General features: G+C 36.2%; 1 protein-coding gene across 2 annotated transcripts in view; it reads right to left on the bottom strand.

Annotated features, from left to right (window-relative positions):
- Positions 1-19,444, bottom strand: part of Epc2 (enhancer of polycomb 2) — an 89,433-nt gene that overhangs the window by 21,134 nt on the left and 48,855 nt on the right. For both annotated transcript variants that reach the window (XM_034495753.2, XM_034495754.2), the window contains exons 3-6: positions 16,081-16,226; positions 6,487-6,693; positions 2,028-2,176; positions 894-1,026 (exon numbers count right to left, since the gene is read on the bottom strand). In XM_034495753.2, the coding sequence (XP_034351644.1) occupies positions 894-1,026; positions 2,028-2,176; positions 6,487-6,693; positions 16,081-16,226 (635 nt within the window). The remainder of the gene's footprint in view (positions 1-893; positions 1,027-2,027; positions 2,177-6,486; positions 6,694-16,080; positions 16,227-19,444) is intronic.

Below are 19,444 nucleotides of genomic sequence, written 5' to 3'. Positions count from 1 at the left end.
AAGGCCTAAAGTAAGATTCAATATAATTCTGTCAGTAATTATGGGTTAAAATTTTATATTGAATGCCTAGTAATTATACTCTTGGGAAAAGCACTGATTGATACAACTGGATTAAAAAATAGTTTTCAAAACAACATTTGTTGTGCTGATAACTTTTTTGGGCTATCAACACATGTGTGATTCAAAGGGAATCAGGTAGGTGGGCTAGATGCCTGTGATTAATAAGAACCTGCTGGTTGAACTGACACGAGCTGAATGAGGAGGAGTCAGACTGCTCCACATTCTTCCTTAGTATTTAAAAATGAACCCATGAACAATTATTACTACACAGTTTTCAAAGATGAATTTTCCACAAATACCCCAAGTCACATATACGTCTGTCTAGAGGTTCATGTCAATGCTTATTTAAATCTAAACTTCTTAAAATTAAAGGTTCTATACATTTTTGCATATCCAAATTAAGTAATATTTGAATATAGCAAATGAGTACTAAAGAAATACAAATCTTTAGCTAAAAGTACAATGTTCACCAAGGCTAGCTCTTTTACTTCGAACAAACTATTATCCAGAACGTAGAGGGCTTTCTAACAGCAATCAAGGTATGTAACTGGCAAATACTGGTTCTGGCAATGACCCTGTTTTCTAGAGAAGCAGACAGCACATTAAAAACAATCCACTTTGGTAGACATGAACTCAAACTGTGAATCTAACACTTAATACTTATGATCTGGAAGTCACAGAGGTAGAGTTCTTGAGGGACTAATGGGTTTGTATGTATATAAAAACCATCAAAGTGGTGGCATAATTAAAAAAAGTGCTATTTGTTTTCTTTCTTTACCAGCATATTATGTGATTAATACAAGCACTCGTGATGTTCTCCAAAGAATACTTACCTTAGTTTTACATTCTTGAACTCTGTGATGATTTCCATTGTGAAGACTTGTTGGACTGGCATATAACTCTTTTTCTGATCTATTAACTTTCACTTCATTAAGGATTTCACCCCCATAGTCTCCCAAATGATATCTTCAAAAGACAATAAAGTATAAGAATATAAACCAGAGTTTAATAATAAAAAAATATTCAAAACAATGACATTTTAAGTAACTGAATCAGCAAAATAGAGTTATCAATTCTGGGGGAAGGGAAGGGGTGAGACAGGGCCTCAAGGGTCCAGCCAGGTGGCATCAAAATAGATTCAATTCCTGATCCTCCTGCTGTCAAGCCTAGCTTTCGAATATTAGATTATTGTTAAGAGAAACATTACAAAAACAAAGCAGTTCATATTTGAGATTCAGTTAAAACTACAATAAACAAGAAACTTTAACAATGCCGAAGGTACACAATATATAAATTAAGCACATAATGAGGTTCATCAGGCTCTAGAAATATTGCTTTGAATGGTTATTTCAACAATAACACAAAATTCCCCAAAACCCAACAGAACTTTAGTCTATTTCATTATGCAGGAAAATACTTTATAGATCATACTTCTGACGAGTGTAAACAGGAAATTTTGCCTTCTAACCATCCATTTCCTTTAGTGTTCAAGAAAAAGTAATAGAGACAAATAGGCAAGATAATCCTTCGGTTTCATTGAGGAAAAGTCCAATGATTTTGCAAATATCTAAAACCATCAATTCTCTATACCAGTGGTTCTCAATGTATGTGGTATTACTCTTTGGTTCATATCATATATCCTGCCTATCAACTATTTATATCATGATTCATAACAGTAGCAACATTACAGTTATAAAGTATCAATGAACTACTTTTATGGTCGGGGTCATCACAGCAATAAGGAACTGTATAAAGGATATCAGCATTAGGAAAGCTGAGAGCCACTGCTCTATATCCAAATATGCCCACTCCAATGAAATTCAAATCTCTAACAATCTAATTTTAAAAACAACTAGGAACTACCAATTTTAAAAAAGGTAGAAACAACATTCTACTAGACAACCAAGTCTGCCGTCACAAAGACCAGCTAGCCCTGCCTTTACAGTACGGAAGAGCAGCAATGTTACCTTTTTTCCACAACTTCCAGCGTTAAGTGCAATAATTCCCGTTTGGTTTTTTCTCTTCTCTTAATCATTTCCAAAATAGTTATGGCTCTGCTGAACTCCCGCCTCAGCTTCAGCATCTTTTCATAAGAAGCTTCATCATTCTTACGGTTCTTTTGAAATAATGACAATTTTAGAGAATAATGAACTTACTTATCTTTTATTTAACAAGATTTGTCTAAATCTCAATTATCCCATAAGTTTTAAACTAGTCAAACAAACAAATATCCAAATAGCAACTCCACAAGAATTCCTCTGTGTAACTGTGAAAACTTAAGTACAAGCACATATTTAGGAGGAAAAATGCTGATAACTATTGGCACAGAAAGAATAATTTCAATGTGAAAAAAAGAAAAGAAAAAAAAATCCACCTGAACCTAGTATATAAAAACTAAAGTCCTTCTATTGCAATAATGTGTTAGCCAATGATAAAAAATAGTTCTACCAAGATCAAGGTACCTAAAAAATAGCCCAAATGAGTGTCTAAACATATGTCCATCCAAATCTGTAAGAGGGAGCTAAAGGGTTAAATATAATCAAGACAAAACATTCACTTCTAGCAACTCAGAAGACTGAAAATAGTATACTGAGCACCTCAAGAATTAAGATTCTTGCACCCTCATAGAGGCAGGGGGCATGTGGAGGGGAAACCTGGAAGGGGGACATTTGAAATGTAAATAAATAAAACAACCAATAAAAAAAAATCTAAAAGAAAGAAAGAGAGAGAGAGAGAGAGAGAGAGAGAGAGAGAGAGAGAGAAAGAAAGAAAGAAAGAAAGAAAGAAATGACATTTTCATACTTCCATGTATATATACCTTATTACAGGGGATGAAAGAGCTCTAGCAAAAACTCTAGGCTTTAGAGTACTGCTAATTTCTTACTTGTAAAAATGAAACATAACTTCAACTAAGAGTTGGCTTCATTGTAATAAGCAGCATTCATGAGAATATAAAATCACCAATGATGTACACATTAACTCAAAAGCCCCACAGCGATCTCATTTAAACATAACCTCTAATACTTCAATTTTCACACAAACTTTTGCTTAAGCAATCTTTTCATTCTTGAGTTAACAATTGAATATAGAATTAGAAAGAACCTAAGAAATGTCAAAGATTTCATAAATATAAGATTATGAATGAAAATAAAAACTGAAAAATGAAAACCCTGAGTTTTATGTTTTCTTTTTGTGCATCCACTCCTGCACTTGGAAAATAATCATCTATGAAAATAGCATAAGCCATATTCCTTTATAGTAGTTCATATGGAGTATTTTAAAATGCTAACAGTTTGTCTCATTTAACCAAAACAAAATTTGCTTTATCCCCTGTCCTTGGCTAGTACTCTGACAAAAGTAAAATATAGAACAGATTTTTAAGCAATTCTGGGGAGTAAACAGGCAACAATACTTGTATGTGAAAAAAATCTAACATGATCAAGAGCAAACAAGTGCTTACTATACTGCTAATGCTATATATGTTTCACACACACACACACACACACACCCCAGCACATGGAAAATAGTTACTTTTGTAGTGTATTTTTCAATCTGAGTTTCACTGACGCTTTTCCATTATTAAATTCAGTCCAACTACCACAGAAATGATAGTGAGTAAAGGGAAGATGTGAGAAGAGCAGCACATGGAGAAGAGCATTGGAACAATGAGGACAGTGTAAAGACACGTGAACTTGGCACTCTGAGCACTGACTTAACTTCTATGTGCTTCCCATCTCTACCTTAACCCCCACTTCTGTAAGTATGGGCTTGTGAGTTCTATATTCTATGACTTATGCCTTATTACTCTCATTACTCTGATGCCTAAACATTCCCACCTAACTTTGGATTGGTGCCTGTTCCCTACTATGGCTCCAACGTTCTTATTTTCTTGAACAGCAGAATCCTTTTTCCAGGTTTATCTTTATTTAGATCAACATTAAAAATTGGAAGTCCATGCTGACACTACTTCTAATCTCTTCCAATGGCCTTATTTTCTAGTTTCTAACTGTTTACTCCTTCTTATAATGGTCTCTCTACTCTGGGTCAACGTGTGTTTCCTTTAAAAACCTTTTCCATTTTGTTTTATCTTAATTATGTGTGTGCAGGTACGTGTACAAGAGTACAGAAGCTAGTGTCTACAGAAGCCGGAAGTGTTGAGTCACCCTGGAATTCAAGTGACAGGTACTTGTGAGCTGTGAATCAAACTTGTGTCTTTTCTAAGAGCACCAAGTCCTCTTAACTGCTCCATCCCTCCAGCCTCTTAGGATTATGTTATTATACTTCTGTACCTACAATCAAATCCCTAGGCAAATGATTTTTAAACTACTGTCATTTCCAGTAATTGCATATCTTTTTATAATGTAAGATAATTCACAGGTGACTGACTGATGTGCATAGACAGAACTGAGAACCTGGGAGTTTCTCTTCCCACCTAATTACTTTTTTTTGAGCCAAACAGAGGAAGACAGATGGCACAAGCAATAAATAAGACTATATCTATGTAATTAGCATATTAAATACACATGCTGATTAGGATTTCCCAACTAGTATATTAGATAAGATTATGTGGTGTAAAAATGTCCTAAAGTACTTATTCATAGCCAAATTAATTTTAGTTCAGTGAATTATAGCTGAGTTCTAGACTGTCATGTAAACATTTCAGTAGTCCGTTTGGTCTTTGCATAAGCTGAGCTGTGTTTTTAAGCTTAATGATGCAAAAAAGGAAACAGGGCCTTGGTACCAGCAGCATTACCCCCGCATGCTCCATCCTGCCTACCTCCTCTTTACCTAGTATGCAGTACAACCAGTGAAAGAAACACTTTCCTATCTTTCTAATTTTGAATCACAATAAACATCTGTTGATAGCATATAGTGCACGGCAGAGATAATCCATTTGGTCTACAATTGAGAAGAATAAAAAACAAAGGGCACTGAAAAGAAAATGTAGTAGTACCCTGCCTGCAGAGGAAAATGAAAATAATATAGGAAAAGGTGCGAAGCACCGCTAGGAGAAAGTGGTGATCATGGAGTGGTGACACGCCTACTTTAACAAACAGTTACTAGTAGTTCTCATAATACTCTGCTAAAAAAGAATAAAGTATAGTTTTATATCCAGAATGTTACTAACTTGCAAGTAAATAACAAATTTCCACATTTACTCACTAAAAGAAGCACAACACTTCTTTCTTTTCAGCAAAGATTATGAGTCATATCTAAATGAAATCTAATTGATAACACTGCTTTAAAAGGCATCTAGTAGTTCAGACTGCCAATGCCAACAAGTCTCTTTCTGCATCGCCAGTCTCCATGAAAGCAAAGTTTAACTGTGCTCAAAAACCTAGTTCATCTTAGTCTTTTCTAATTAAAATGTTACATCTTCCGAATCCTTATATCTCCTTAGTCAAGACTGGAGTGCTAAACTGAGAACTAGGCCTGTGATTGTGCCACTTATATATTTTTGGAAAATTTGTCCTCTGATGTTTAGGAAAATCACATTCATAATAAAGACTCATACACAAATTTCTAGTTATTAACCAGTAGGAGAGTTTTTTTCCTCAAATACACAATGCCTGCATCTGCTATACTTCCCAGCTGTTACACTAACAGCTGACAGGGATAAGCTTTCAATGTTAGGAGAAACAAGAATCCATAGAAGATGCTTTGTTCCAAATTATAATTCTTCAGTATTTATCTATGTGTTCCTGATTCCTTGTGATGTTAAGAGAATATGTTACCATGAGTAGTATTTACTGTTCCTTATGAGAAATACAAGGCAGTGAATAACATACTGAAACAATATTTTCATTTTATTCTATATCATATCACTCCACAGTACGAAATTCTATTTCTCTTAAATTCTGGCTCACACTTTTGAATTTCAGATGGAGACATTCATTATCTGTCAATTTGGAATCTGACACAACCAACAACTAAGAAAATAAGCAAAAAAAAAAAAAAAAAAAAAAAAAAAAAAAAAAAAAAAAAGCCACTGTTACTCTTGGAGATTGCCAGAACAACTCTTCCTTACTTTCTACCCCATAAACTTAGAGGCACCAAGACCTATTCTCATTTGCAGGAACAAGAATATCATTTCAAAACTCCTAAGTCTCCAATAAGGATAATTAGCATTCAAATTCTTAACTTCCCAAATAGAAGTGATTCATGAGTGCATACAGTTTAGCAAGGAACTCAAAACCTGTTAAGTTATAAGCACAAGAAAGTCTTCCTGTTGCTACAACTGGAAGTCTAAACTAGTTGTGATCAGATTGCTAAGGCAGACTAAATAAATACTGTAAACACGTGGTCAAAAGACCAACTGAAGAGTAGGCTATCAGCAGGTCAAGTCATCAGTGTCTCTGTGTTCAAATAATTAATGACAGTAAACACTATCAAGTTACAGTCAGTTAAATTACAATCGGACATTACCTTCCGAGTCTGCATTTTCTCTGTTCTCCTCCGAAAGGCAACGTAAGGATCATTGTTGGTAGAGCCATCTCTTTTCTCTTGCTTAATCTGGGGGATGAGGGATGGCCCCCTGCAGTTCTTCCGTTTTCTCACCCAGTAGTCATATACAGCTTTAATAAGGTAATCGTCTTCATTTAGCAGCAGTTTTGCTTCTTGAAGTGTTACAAGCTAAATAGAAAGCACAAGATGTCACCAATGGAAACATCTGGAAAGAAATCAGGATAAACTACAGCAATTGCAGAAAATGTGATCCACTGAAATAATTACAATTAGATAGTGTGACAGCAGGTGATGATGCAATTCTATTCAACCTAACAAAAGTCTCTTAAGCTGGGATGTTATTTTAAAAATTTGCATTTTCCCCAGGAGGAAGTGGTTCCACTACTTAAAATATCTGTTAAGGAGCTGGTGAGATGGCTCAATTAAAAATGTGCCGGCCTTGTAAGCAGGAGGACCTGATATCAGGCACTGACACCCACATAAAAAAAAGTTTGCGGTGTGTGTGCCTGCAATCCCCGTGCCAAGCACATCCAGTCCAGTCAACAAACTCCAGGTTCAGTGAGGAACAACTCAAAAACTAAGGTGGAGAGTTACTGAGAAAGCAGGTGTCAACCTCTGGAACACATGCATGTGTAAGCTCAGGTGAGTTCCTGTGTTGACATAAACTTACAGAATAAATGTACTGATCACTGGATTTCCCAAGTCTACTGTATTGACTTCTAAGGTTGATTCATTGGTCTGTTATAATTTGGCTGCCCTTTCCTATTGCTCCAACTGGAAGTCTAACCTAATTATGCTAAATAAGGCAGGTTAAACAAACACTGTAAACATGTGGTCAGAAGATCAACTGAATAGTAGGCTTTCAGCAGGTCATCAGTGTCTCTGTGTTCGAACAACTAATGACAGTAAACACTGTTAAGCTACATTCAGCTAAACCATTACAACATGCTGTATTACTTCTGGTAGGCTTTCCAGCCTTGAAATTACTTGCTCTTTTTCTAATTTAGAGTTATAAATTATAACTTTATATATTTAGCAGGGTGTAGATGGAGGTAACTGACACCTCCATCTACATCCTGCTAAAAAGCTAATTGAGTAATCTGATCTTCCCAAGGAGTAAGGCAATGTATATGATTAAGCAAATTTTTATACATTTTATTTTGAGTTATATAAACATTTTACCTGATGAATCCATAAAGGAGAAATAAACCCGTTAACGCCTATGTCAGAGCTCTTATGGAAAGTATCTGTCAGGGAGCTGACAGTATCTTGAACCAGTGTTGAGAACAAGAATTTTCTAGCACTAAGCCAGCCCAAGTAGTGAGTTTACTTTTATATGTAATTCCTACAAGGAAGAGAATATAATAATTCAGCTCATGTACTCTAGTCTACATGACAGTCAGCTGAGGATAAAAAAGGACTAGTATTTCTAAACATCTTTTCTTAAAGCTATTTTTAAAAGTTATGCTTATTTAATTTATGCATGTATATAAATGCATGGCTACACAGGCCACAGGTCCTGTGTGGAGGCAGATGACAATTTCAGGAGTAGGTTCTTGCTGAGGCAGGGTCTCCTGTTTCTGCTGCTACACTGTGAACTGTAGGTTAGCTAGCACGGGGGCTTCTAGGTGATTCTCCTATCTGTTAGCCGTCCTATGATGTTATGCTAGGATTTACAGATTTATGTAATTTGACTTTTTGCACAAGTTCGAAGACCTGAACTCAGGCCACTGTTGCTTTTACTTGCTAGGTATTTCCCTGACCCTCTAAATAAAATTTCTTAAAATAGAAAGTTTCAAACTATTAAACATTCTGTTGAACAGTAATCTAGATCCCTAGGTCTACTAGAACAAGACTAGAACAAGAACTGAGCTGTCCCATTTCCTTCCTGTACACCCACGTATGCATGGGAGAGCATAGTACCCATGTATGCACGGGAGAGCATAGTAGATTAACTCAGCACCTAATGAGGCTCCTGAGCACTCACCTACTGACCGGCACTGTGAATCCAGAACAGACCAAATGAAGCTCACAGATTCTAACTCATACTGACAGCACCATGGCATTATTGGCAGCAATCGTGTGTGTTCTAGAGCCCAGAAGAAACAATGCTCTGCTATGCTGCAAGTGCTTCAGCTGTTTGATCATTCCATTTCTGATACTATTTTATAATTTTTGCTAATTAAATCAAGATCTTAGAATAATTGTAGAGTAAGGAGGAAAACAAGGGCTCTTTTCCAGTCAGCAGAGCAAAAGTGTATCCCACACCACTTCCTATGCTCCTTCACGTGCTAGAGGATTAAATCACCTCTGTTTACCTCTCTTTTTCTCATGCTCCTTGCTTTAGCTTGTAATTTCTTTTTACCTTTTAAAATATTCTATATCACAGCTAATAATTTAATATACAACTTACAGTTAAACATTCTGACATTTTCAATGTCAACTCTAGTTTCCAAACATCTATAAAATGACAACCCATGATACTTATATATTTGTTTGTTCATGCATACAGGGTGTTGCTTTACTGTAGTCCTGGTTCATAATTCTGCCTCAGCCTTCTCACTGCTGGGATTATAGCAAGGCATGATTGCCCTGGGCCTTCTCTACCAGTATGCACTAAGTTTTTTTTTTTTTTTTTTTTTTTTAAATCTGTCACTCAGCATGCATTCTATTCACTAAAAAAGCAGTGAAAGCCAGTAGTGAACTGGCAAAAAGGTTTGTAGTAAATGTGTTACTTCTGAAACAGCTCTGGGCTGCTTGATCATCTGGGCATCAAAGGCAGGGAGGAAACTCCTTACCACTGGGCTTCTCTTCCAGACCATTACAAATTCTGTGGTACTAAGGACCATTTAGTTAGCGAACAGACAAAACCCAAGGTCTTGCAATTTCAATAGATGTTGAATAAACAAACAAATTAGAAAGGAAAATTAAAGTTAAAAATATGTCAGCCAATTAGGCAAAAAGAAAAGTATCAGCTCGATTAGTTCACAGATGGTAGAGAAAGGGAAAATAAACTAAGATAAATTCTCTGGCTAAAGACACTGACAAACTGGATACCAAGACAAACAATGGCGAAAGCAAATGTGGTGACTTCTGGCCAGAGTACTGCTGCAGCCAGACACAGCAGAGGACGGAGGCGCTTCATCTGCTGAAGTCTGCATCCGTGAGGGTGACTGCTACAGGCCCTCTTTGTCTTAACTCTCTTCTTTCAAATCTAGTGGTTTCCAAATAACTAACCATTCACATTAAATGTAAAGTGTTAAATGATACCTTCTCACCTTCTGCTCTCTAAGAATGAATAACTGCATTCAGTTTAAAATGGATATAGTGAGAAGTGTCATGATTTTATGCAGATAACATGAGAAACACTTTTACTTATCAAATCACTTGTAATTTACAGTGTCACACAATTATAAAAAGCCAATGTGAGGAAAAATATCATCATTTAATTAAGTAGAAATATACACTGTAACACACTGAGTATACTACATGTATTAACTTGAGGAAAAAGCATTATTTTTTCCCAGAGGTCTTCAAACTATGGTAATGAAGCTTTGACAGAATCTCAGTCTCAAAGACAAGATCACCGAGAAAGCATTTTAACATCAGCCATGTACTGTTTTTCAAAGGACATGTGTCCAAATTAAAAACTACCCGGTGTAGTGACAAACACTGTAACCACAACAGTTGGGAGGCAGAGGCATGAAGATTAGGAGCTTCCAGCTAGGCTGATCTACATATAAGACCTTGCCTCAAAACAAACAAAACAAAAAACCAACTAGCCAAGCAAGCAAATAAATTGCACTATTCCAGTTCTCTGCTTATTTGAGTTAACTACTTAAGAAAAATCTTTGTAGTCTATTTTTTTTTTCATTCAAAGCTTTCATTATAGCTTTATTGAGGAACTTTTTTCTAGCCACATACTGATAAGATTGCTGATAAGATGTGCTGAAACCAAAGCAATGTGTAAAAAAGCGCTGGTTTTCCAGCAACTCAAAGTTAAAACAAATCTGGGTCCAAAACCACTTTGAGCTGTAATAGAAATCATAAACACTAAATTTGAGCGAGTTGTTTTAAAAGTTAGATTACTTGGGTGCTGGAGCGATGGCGCCACAGTTAGCATGGTAGCTTTGCTGAGGACCCTAATTTGTTTCCCAGCACTGACATGGTGGCTTACAACCATCTATCCCTAACTCCAGTTCCAGGTGATCCAAAATCCTCTTTTTATCTCTGCAGGCACTAGGCATGGACATGGTGTACAAACATGCCAGCAAAATACTCTTGCTCATTAAATTTTAAAAATCTAGAAAAACTTTAAATTAGATTCTCTTTCATCAGCTTAGTAACATACATGTACTAAACATATCACAGCATACAGTGTGACTAAAAACTGTACTTTTTGACAGCCATAAAGATTAGACTATAAAATGGCACTTTATATTATTTCTCTTAGGAAAAACAACAACAACAAGGTAACTATTCAGGATGCCCAGGAAGACCCCACAGCTCTAGCTCCCTTCTATTTCTAACCTCATAGCTTCTGGCAGGAATCCAGCACCAGAAAAATACAACTGCTGCAAATGCTGCAACTTTAGCATGGACCCTGGCTGAGGAGAGGAAGGGCAGAAGTTAGTGTGGCTACTTCTGTACTACTTCACAGTGTGGCTGTGGAGATGGTGGACTTTGAGCAAGTGTGAAATGTTTAGGAAAGAATCATTCCACTGGGATTTAGACCACTGCCTACTAAAACCACAGCATTAGAAATGTAGACTTGGCCTTTTAGTCAAAGGAAACAGTGAAGAGCTATAAAAAGCCCCAGGCCATTCATTGGGGGAACCAGAGCGAAGCTATGCACCTGGAGTCAGGTGGAAGATTAACACTTTCCTCCTTCTTAAAAAAAAAGGGGGTTTTATTAATAAAAGCTTCTAGAAGAAAAGGATTCAGATGAAAGACAATAAAATGGAAGAGGTGGAAAAATCAACACAACGCTTCAGCATGAAGGCCGAGTTTCACTTGAGGTGCAGTTGGCTGTGGATGATTATCAACAGTACAAGTACGGTCAGCCAAATGCAGGACGATCCCTTAAGACAGGGAGAGCTGGAGAACTGACAAGGGGCCTGAAGATGATGAATTTGAAAATCCTGCTGCTATGTCAGAAGTGTTCTGGAGAACTACTGTCTGGAGCTTAGCAGGCAGACAGAATTTGAGGACCAGCAAAAGGCTACTTCTAAGTTATAGAAGAGTAAGAGCTGAGGTCAGAACACTGAATGAGTATTAACATAACACATGTGACAGCAAAGGGCAATGAAAAAAGTGGAAAAAAGAAAATCATTAAATGTAGGCAACATTTCCTAACACAGGGATACTGAGGTGAGCGTGGGTTGGAAGAAGTTCCTGGATGGCAACCTGGAGACTAGTATGAATGTGGGAGGATCCAACTTAGTAGTTTGCGAGTAAAAGCTTATCGTAAATGTAGGAAGCAGCAAGTTATTTCTTATCCTTTGAAAATTAAATTTTCAAAAGAGAGAGACAAAATGGTAGTTTGTTGAGAAAGATCAGATGAAAAGAAAGCTCTTAGAAACAAAGATCCTTGAACGCTTCTTTTGAGAAAACAAAGACTTAAGAAGTGTGAGGAAAGATACATACAAATCAGGAAGGACTGGGAGTCAGCCTCTGCAAAAAGGAGGCCTGTAAATAGGAAGGGAGGAAAATTACCCAATTCCTGGAGACGGGAGTCTATTTCTCCACACATTATTAAAGGCATTCAGCCCAGGGCAGGGATGCTGGAAGACAAGGAATAGTCTTTCTATGGGAATGTGTGCTAAGTGAAGAGCAGTGTTAATAAATAAATACATCATAGATATGAAAAAAAGAGAGAAGAAAAAACTTGTTTAAAAAGTATTTGATTAAGGTACTCATATCGAGAGGAAAGTCAATGAAAAAGAATGCAACTTAAAGTAGCTGTGGGAAACAAACTACTCAAAACCAAAAAGCAAAACACCAGGGGAAAAAAAAAAAATCAAAACCCTGTAACAAAACGCCAAAAAACATTTCACTTAGAAATGACTGCAAATGTACAAAGAAGCTTGCAAGTATGAACCATTTCAAAGACCTGTGTACTTTTTAACCTAGACTCATTCACTGCTATCATTAATACTTTTATCCAAACTATCATCCATGTTCTAATTTTGTCAAGTGATTAAGAAAAGGATCCTACAACTTTCTAGTATGACATGAAATCTAAGTTTAGGCATTGGAAATAGCTGTCATGACTGAAAAGATTTTTTAAAAAAGATGAGTCTGGCTGGGCAGTGGTGGCGCACGCCTTTAATCCCAGCACTTAGGAGGCAGAGGCAGGAGGATTTCTGAGTTCAAGGCCAGCCCGGTAAACAGAGTAAGTTCCAGGACAGCCAGGGCTACACAGAGAAACCCTGTCTCAAAAAACCAAGATGAGTCTGTGTAATCTCTGCGAAAACACGTTAGGAGTATATTCAGGATGAGATGGTAAATCCAGTCTTAGAAGGGTGTTAAGCTTGAGGGGTCTCGGTGGAGATGCAAAGAAGCTAGTTATATCAGAAAAGGGGAAAAAATCCTGAAGCACCTCAAAGAAGTCCTGGATAGAGAGGACCATGGCTTAGCAAATCCATTAAAGCCAGCACTAAGGTGATAGTGCCCCAAGTGCAGGTAAGAACACTGAGAATGGAATTCCACCAAGTCAGCTGTACTGCTGGCACTGAAGGAACCCAAGGCCAACTCCATAGCTGAGAAACAAGGTGAGGCCTTGCCTCAAAGAAATGTAAACAAACAAGAAAACAGAACCAGCAAAGTGCAGTTCAGAGAAATAAAACCAGAGGAACAGAACTATTTAACAACACCGAGACAGTTTTAAGCTAAAGAGGACAGCCAGCCTAGCGGCAGTGGAATTTTTAGCATGTACAAGGCCTTGAGATCACTGTCCAGCACTACAGAAGCAGGAGGATAGGAGAACACAGAAATCAGCCATAGATGGAGACTGAAACTAGTCACCGCATTTGGTAACAGTTTTTAAAAACAACTTCATTGATAGAATCTCCAGAATGACAGGAGCAAAAATTTTGCCTATCTTTTAAAGTTTTCCTCCACCAACCTAATAAACTCAATCCTTTGCCCTGTGAGGCTATGGCAGCCCCCAAAAGGAAGAGCAAGGGATCCATGAAGTAATAGAGCAGGGAGTTAGGAGGACAGATGGCCCTTTGGGGTCTGTAAATTCTTAGCTCTGGTAACAGGATCTTATCACAGTCCTTTGATAATACTTCTGCTATTACCTCTCTGCTTTTAAGTAAGTGCTATCAAGTACTCTGCTCAGCAACTCCTTTAAATCCCAGAATCTCATTCCGAAGCAAAGAGAAAACAAGATGGCACTGAGCAGACATACAGTGAACTGACAGGTGTGTGTGTGCCTTGTTTAGCCTGTTCCTACTTGAATAAGCTTGTCATCTGTCTCATTCAGTGTTATCAACTATTTGTTTGCCTAGACACCAAGAAAGTAAACCACTCAACAGAACAGAAGACATTTGATCATATGATCTTAGCCATACCAAGTGAATTTCTAAGCCATTATGGAAAATAGAATAAATTCCAAAAGATTAGCCCAGCCTAACTTTGCTGGGAACATCTGTATATAAAAGGACCCCAGAAACTATTTGATACCTATGGATATAAACTCATGACAACTGTGTGCACAAATCTAGTGAATCTGATAATGAAAAAGAAGAATCTAATAAAAAAGATATCTAAAATATTAGTAGGCTTAATACTACAAAATTTAACTTGAAGAATGCTCTCCCACTTCCCTTTAAAACATGGTTTATGTTTCCCAGGCTGATCTTAAATTTGCCATCCTGTCAATTGATGAATCTGTAATACTTCCACCTACCTCTGAAGAGCTCTGATTACAGGCACACATCACCACACCTGGTTGTATGACCATGCTAAGGATCAAATTCCAGGCACTTTCTCAACTAAGTTTTAGCCTCAGACTCAAAGTGTGCTTCTTCTGATAGAACACTGGGTATTATTTTCTATCAAGACAAAGGGAAGACTGGCTAACAGTAGAGCTAAGTAATTTCCCAATGGAAAGGCTCTGAAAATGTTCTGAAGAGCTGCTAATACTTTAGACTAGTGGTGTTCAACCTTCCTAATGCTCTACCCCTTTAATACAGTTCCTCACATATGGTGACCTCAACCATAAAATTATTTTCGTTGCTTGCTCATAACTGTAACTTTGCTACTATTGTGAATTGTAATGCTAAAGCTCTGTTATGGACTGATCCTAAAGGGTCACAGCCCACATTACCTTAGAGATTTAAAGAATTTAAGTTGTAGGGGAAATTGACTTTTATAAATTGGTAAAAAGACAAAACAAAAAACCAAAAAACAAATTAAGAACCTATTGTATAATTATTTGTAATTTTGTTATATCCCTAAATTCCTAATGAGTAATTATTACATTAATATACCACACAGGTATACCAAAAATAATTTTAAAAAGTTTATTTAAAAATCTAATCATGTAACAATACATCCTATATTATAGCAAGCTTGCAAGACAAAAAATAACATAAGGAATACAAAAATCCCCCCAAATTTCCACATCCAAATACAACCATTGTTGGTATTTTGTTGTATCTTCTTCCAAATGTAATAAACAAACCACAGTTTTCTAAACAAATTCTATATCCTGTTTTCAAAATCAGAAACATAAACAATGTCCATGGTATGAGTCACCATTTAAACTCATTAGTTTAATAGCTGCATTATACTCCATCCTCCATCTTACAAGCAAATCTCTCTGTCTCTGTCTCTCTCTCTCGTACAGAGAGAGGCTACCAGGTCTTACACATGTTCAGTAGAAGCTTCACCACGGAGCTATATTCCCAGCCACCTAGTTACTTTTCCACAGAATAATTCTAGACATGAGGTCATTAAGTCAAAAGGATAAATACTTAAAACCTCCTAACATGTGATGTCTAATTTTTCTAGAAAGATAGTCATTATTTTAAATTCCTTGTGAAATTAAAACAGCTCACTAAAGAAATTTCTCAATTACTTCGTGAATAATTTCGTATTAACAACACTGTAATGAGTATGGTATTAAAGGTAAAATTCATTAAAAAATAATAGAAACTTGTATAAATTTAGGCAACTGAAAACAAGATTTAAGATAATTACTTCAGATACCCAATTAAATAAAATTAGTTACTAAAATATCAAAAACATAGTAACTATGCAAAGATCAAGGCTTTATGACATTATGTTTTTACCCATGTGGGAGGAAGTCACAACAGTATTCTCTAAGCTCCTATCCAAAAACTTATGAAGTATTTTGTTCAAATAGAAATTCTAGGATGCCGAGAGAGAGGCAGAGGGAGAGGGGAAAGGGGAGGGTAGGGAAAGGGAAAGAAAAAAAAGAAAAAGAAACTCAATGCAGCACTTTCAGATAACATATTTGGAAAAGCAGACGCAAAGGTGTTAATTTGTTTAATTATAAAGAGACACTTCTATGTGGTACAGTACCTGGTTAGAACTGGCTTTTTCAAGTCTGTCAATCATAATTTCAAATTGCAAAGGTTTAATTTCCATTTTTCTGTTAAGTCTATTTAATAATGTCTCATCTTCTGAATCCATATCATAATCTGGTTGTTCGTTGTCTAGGTTAAAAGCTAGAAGAGAAACAGAGAAATTCTTCAAATTGAGATGAAATTATGAAGTTCCACAGACAGTTTGAGAGACTGTACAGTGACAAGCATATTGCTTTACATATGGAATAAGAATGTCAACCGAGAAAAACCACTTTGTAAAGTATCTCCCATATATGACACACTATAAAACAGATTATAAGAGAGGAGCATGCCACTGTGATGACTATGGAATAACATGAAAAATCCAGAATTAAGCTTAGCACACAGCACAAAGTGTAAATCACTGAAGATAAAATGTAAAATAAAAATAATTTTTAAAGGTGTCAGAATAGCTGGCTAGTTACAAAACAAGTTAAGGCTAAAGCCTACTCTTGTGAAGCTAATAAATTACATATCACAACATTCAAGAAAAAAACCATACACTAAAATATAAAAAGAAGTTACAAGAACAACTATAGGGACAGTTTTAAATTAAAAATATCACAAAAACTAATTTAAAATAATTTGCTATATAAATTTTAAATTTTTACATAAAAAATTATAAATCAGTAGACAAAGAACCAAGGAAAAAGTAACATATAAAGGGCCACTTTTCTTACAACTTCTCAGAAATGTAAGAAAAACCCTAATACCTTAAAAACACTGGCCAAGAATTTTAAGTGGACAGTAAATACCAATGTACTTTTAAACATGCAAATTAAACAGACACAAACAGTATTTTTTTGTCATCAACTACACTAAGATTTAAAAGTTGATATTAAGCTCTTTTGGGGCTGTGAGGAGGAAATTATAAATTTAAAATACACTCTCAAACTTGGTAATTCTAATAATATAAATTTACATAGAAAAAATATATAAAGTATTAATTGTGCACCTTGAGAAGTTTAAAAAAAAAAAGCAAAATAAACAGTCTACAGAGAAAAAGAAATGGAAGTGTGCATATACTCAAGATGCTAACCAAAGCCCAGGCATGATCACGTGATGTGAGCAAAGAAAAAGAAAGGGAGCCAGAAGGCCGAGGTATAGCAAGGACCTAGGTGCACATACATACATAAGTGCAGAACACTTTTGAAGGAAAAAAAAGAAATTGCTGATAATTATCTACTTCTGGTCAAGAGAGGTTATCAGGATAGGAGTTCAAGAATGGAAAAGAGAATTATAATTTTCCCTCTGATATGTATCCGTGTCTTTACTGAAAAGGCTAACATACACAAATATGTACTGAAAATAATTGGTGAGATTTTAGAACAAAGCATTAAGAAAGACCAATCACCATCATGCTGGTTATTTAATGCTGCCTACATATGAAGGTGAACCCAAATATATCTATCCTCCACATCGGTACCATTCACAGATTTAGCACATCATTCTTAAAGGTAATTCCTAACAGTGACAGTAGAAACAAAGGTGTATGCTCATAAACTTTAATAAAACCAAGTCACTACAGATAAGATTGGAACTCTAATTCTTTAAACTATTTTACCAACAGTAACAATAAGAATAAAAATAAATGTTAGCCAAGATGTATAAACTTTTATAGCACTTACTATGAACCAGGCCATGGCCAATGTGCTATCTACCCACTAAAATGGCTGTCTCAGCCTCTCTATGTAGGAGATGATTTATGTTCCAACAAGTCTCACATCCTGAAATTAATGAATTTAACTTGTATTACATCCTACATAATAATGTTAATAAGTCAGGACATTCTTAGTTATTGGTGAACTTAATTCTTATCTTTATTATATTAATTACATGATTATCATTTACTTACAAGTAAGCTTTCAAAAAGTCAACCTACTTCAGATTAAACTCAATGAGATGTTACAGATCCTATAAACTATACAGATTATTAAACACTACTCTTTCTTCTGCAAAGAAAATGCTATTTGCAGCTGCACACAATAAAACACCTTTGGTATGCAGACTAACAAGTTACCCAGGTAGCCGGTACAAGTCAAAGCTATTTTAAAGAAAGGCTTGCCTAAGTGCTAAGCAGCAGTAACTCAGTATGTTACTTTGCACAGTGAACAGAAGTCCCCACAGGTTCAGGGGCAGAGCTATATATAAAATGTGCATGGCCATCTGTGCACACCTACCTACTTACTTACCTGTTGCTCCTTCACCTCCTATTTGCTCTATCTAGACTCTATTCTGACAAAAGCCTGCACCCCTGCTTATGAAACAGGGGAAAGGACAAGAAAAGCTGGGAAATAGTTTGGAAAGATTAATAGTGAGAATCGACAGGAGATCTGACTTACACAAGCACCCCTTTAGTCTAGCATTACCACTGTTCTTATTTGAAAACTGTACAAGAATTGTTAGAGATTTAGACTTCCTACTGTTTGCAAACCAGGTATATGGGTTTCAGCATTCTGTTTACTATATACTTGGGTTCTTTATTTTATCAGACAAAAAGGAGGATTCTCTTGTAAAGGCTGTCACTGTTTTCATCATACATACATACCCCTTCATAGTACTCGGGGGTAAAATGAGTACTAAATGCTGTTGACTAAACCAGCATTTGTTAAATACAGTATAAAAACATTCTTTTAAACTATAAGATTATTATTTTTTAGTTTATTGATATCTTAGTTTATGAAGCCCAGATAACATTTTTTTTTCTTGCTACATAACAAATGATAAAAATAATGGGTTAGTGTTATAGGACAGTCAGCCAATTTAAAAAAAGAAAAGAAAAAAAAGAAAACACCCCCTATACATAAGAAAAGGAGGTGGAGAGGAGAGACAAAAAGGCTGGAAATGTCTTGATGTAACAGACTGACACAAAGTAAGGCATCATTCACAAAATATTCCTGTACCTAAGGTTCAGAGAACGTTAAAGGAGAGGGGGCAGAAATACTGTAGGAGCCAGAGGACCAGAGAGTTTGCTGTGAGATTGTGCCTCTTAGGAATGTCAGAAAATACACCCATAAAGCCACATCAGCATGACTGCCCAGGCATGGGCTGAACAAGCACAACAGACTGCCAGAGTACATGGGGGAAAGCCCAGGAGGCCTTGACCGTACAGGCAGCTAAGGAATGCTGGGAGCAAGTGAAATAGTCATCCCCAGGAAAGAGCACACCAATTAGTTGCCCAGTGCCAGACAGTCAGCCCTGAAAACATACATACAAGTACCATAATATGGACTGAACAGGTTTTATTTGGGAATATCTATGTATATACATAAGCATACATGATTATATTAACAATCAGTGAAAAAAAGAGGCCATGAATT

The sequence above is a fragment of the Arvicanthis niloticus genome, chromosome 2 (genome assembly GCF_011762505.2).
Source record: "Arvicanthis niloticus isolate mArvNil1 chromosome 2, mArvNil1.pat.X, whole genome shotgun sequence".
NCBI classification, from domain to species: Eukaryota; Metazoa; Chordata; class Mammalia; order Rodentia; family Muridae; genus Arvicanthis; species Arvicanthis niloticus.
This window is presented reverse-complemented; position numbering and strand designations above follow the sequence as displayed.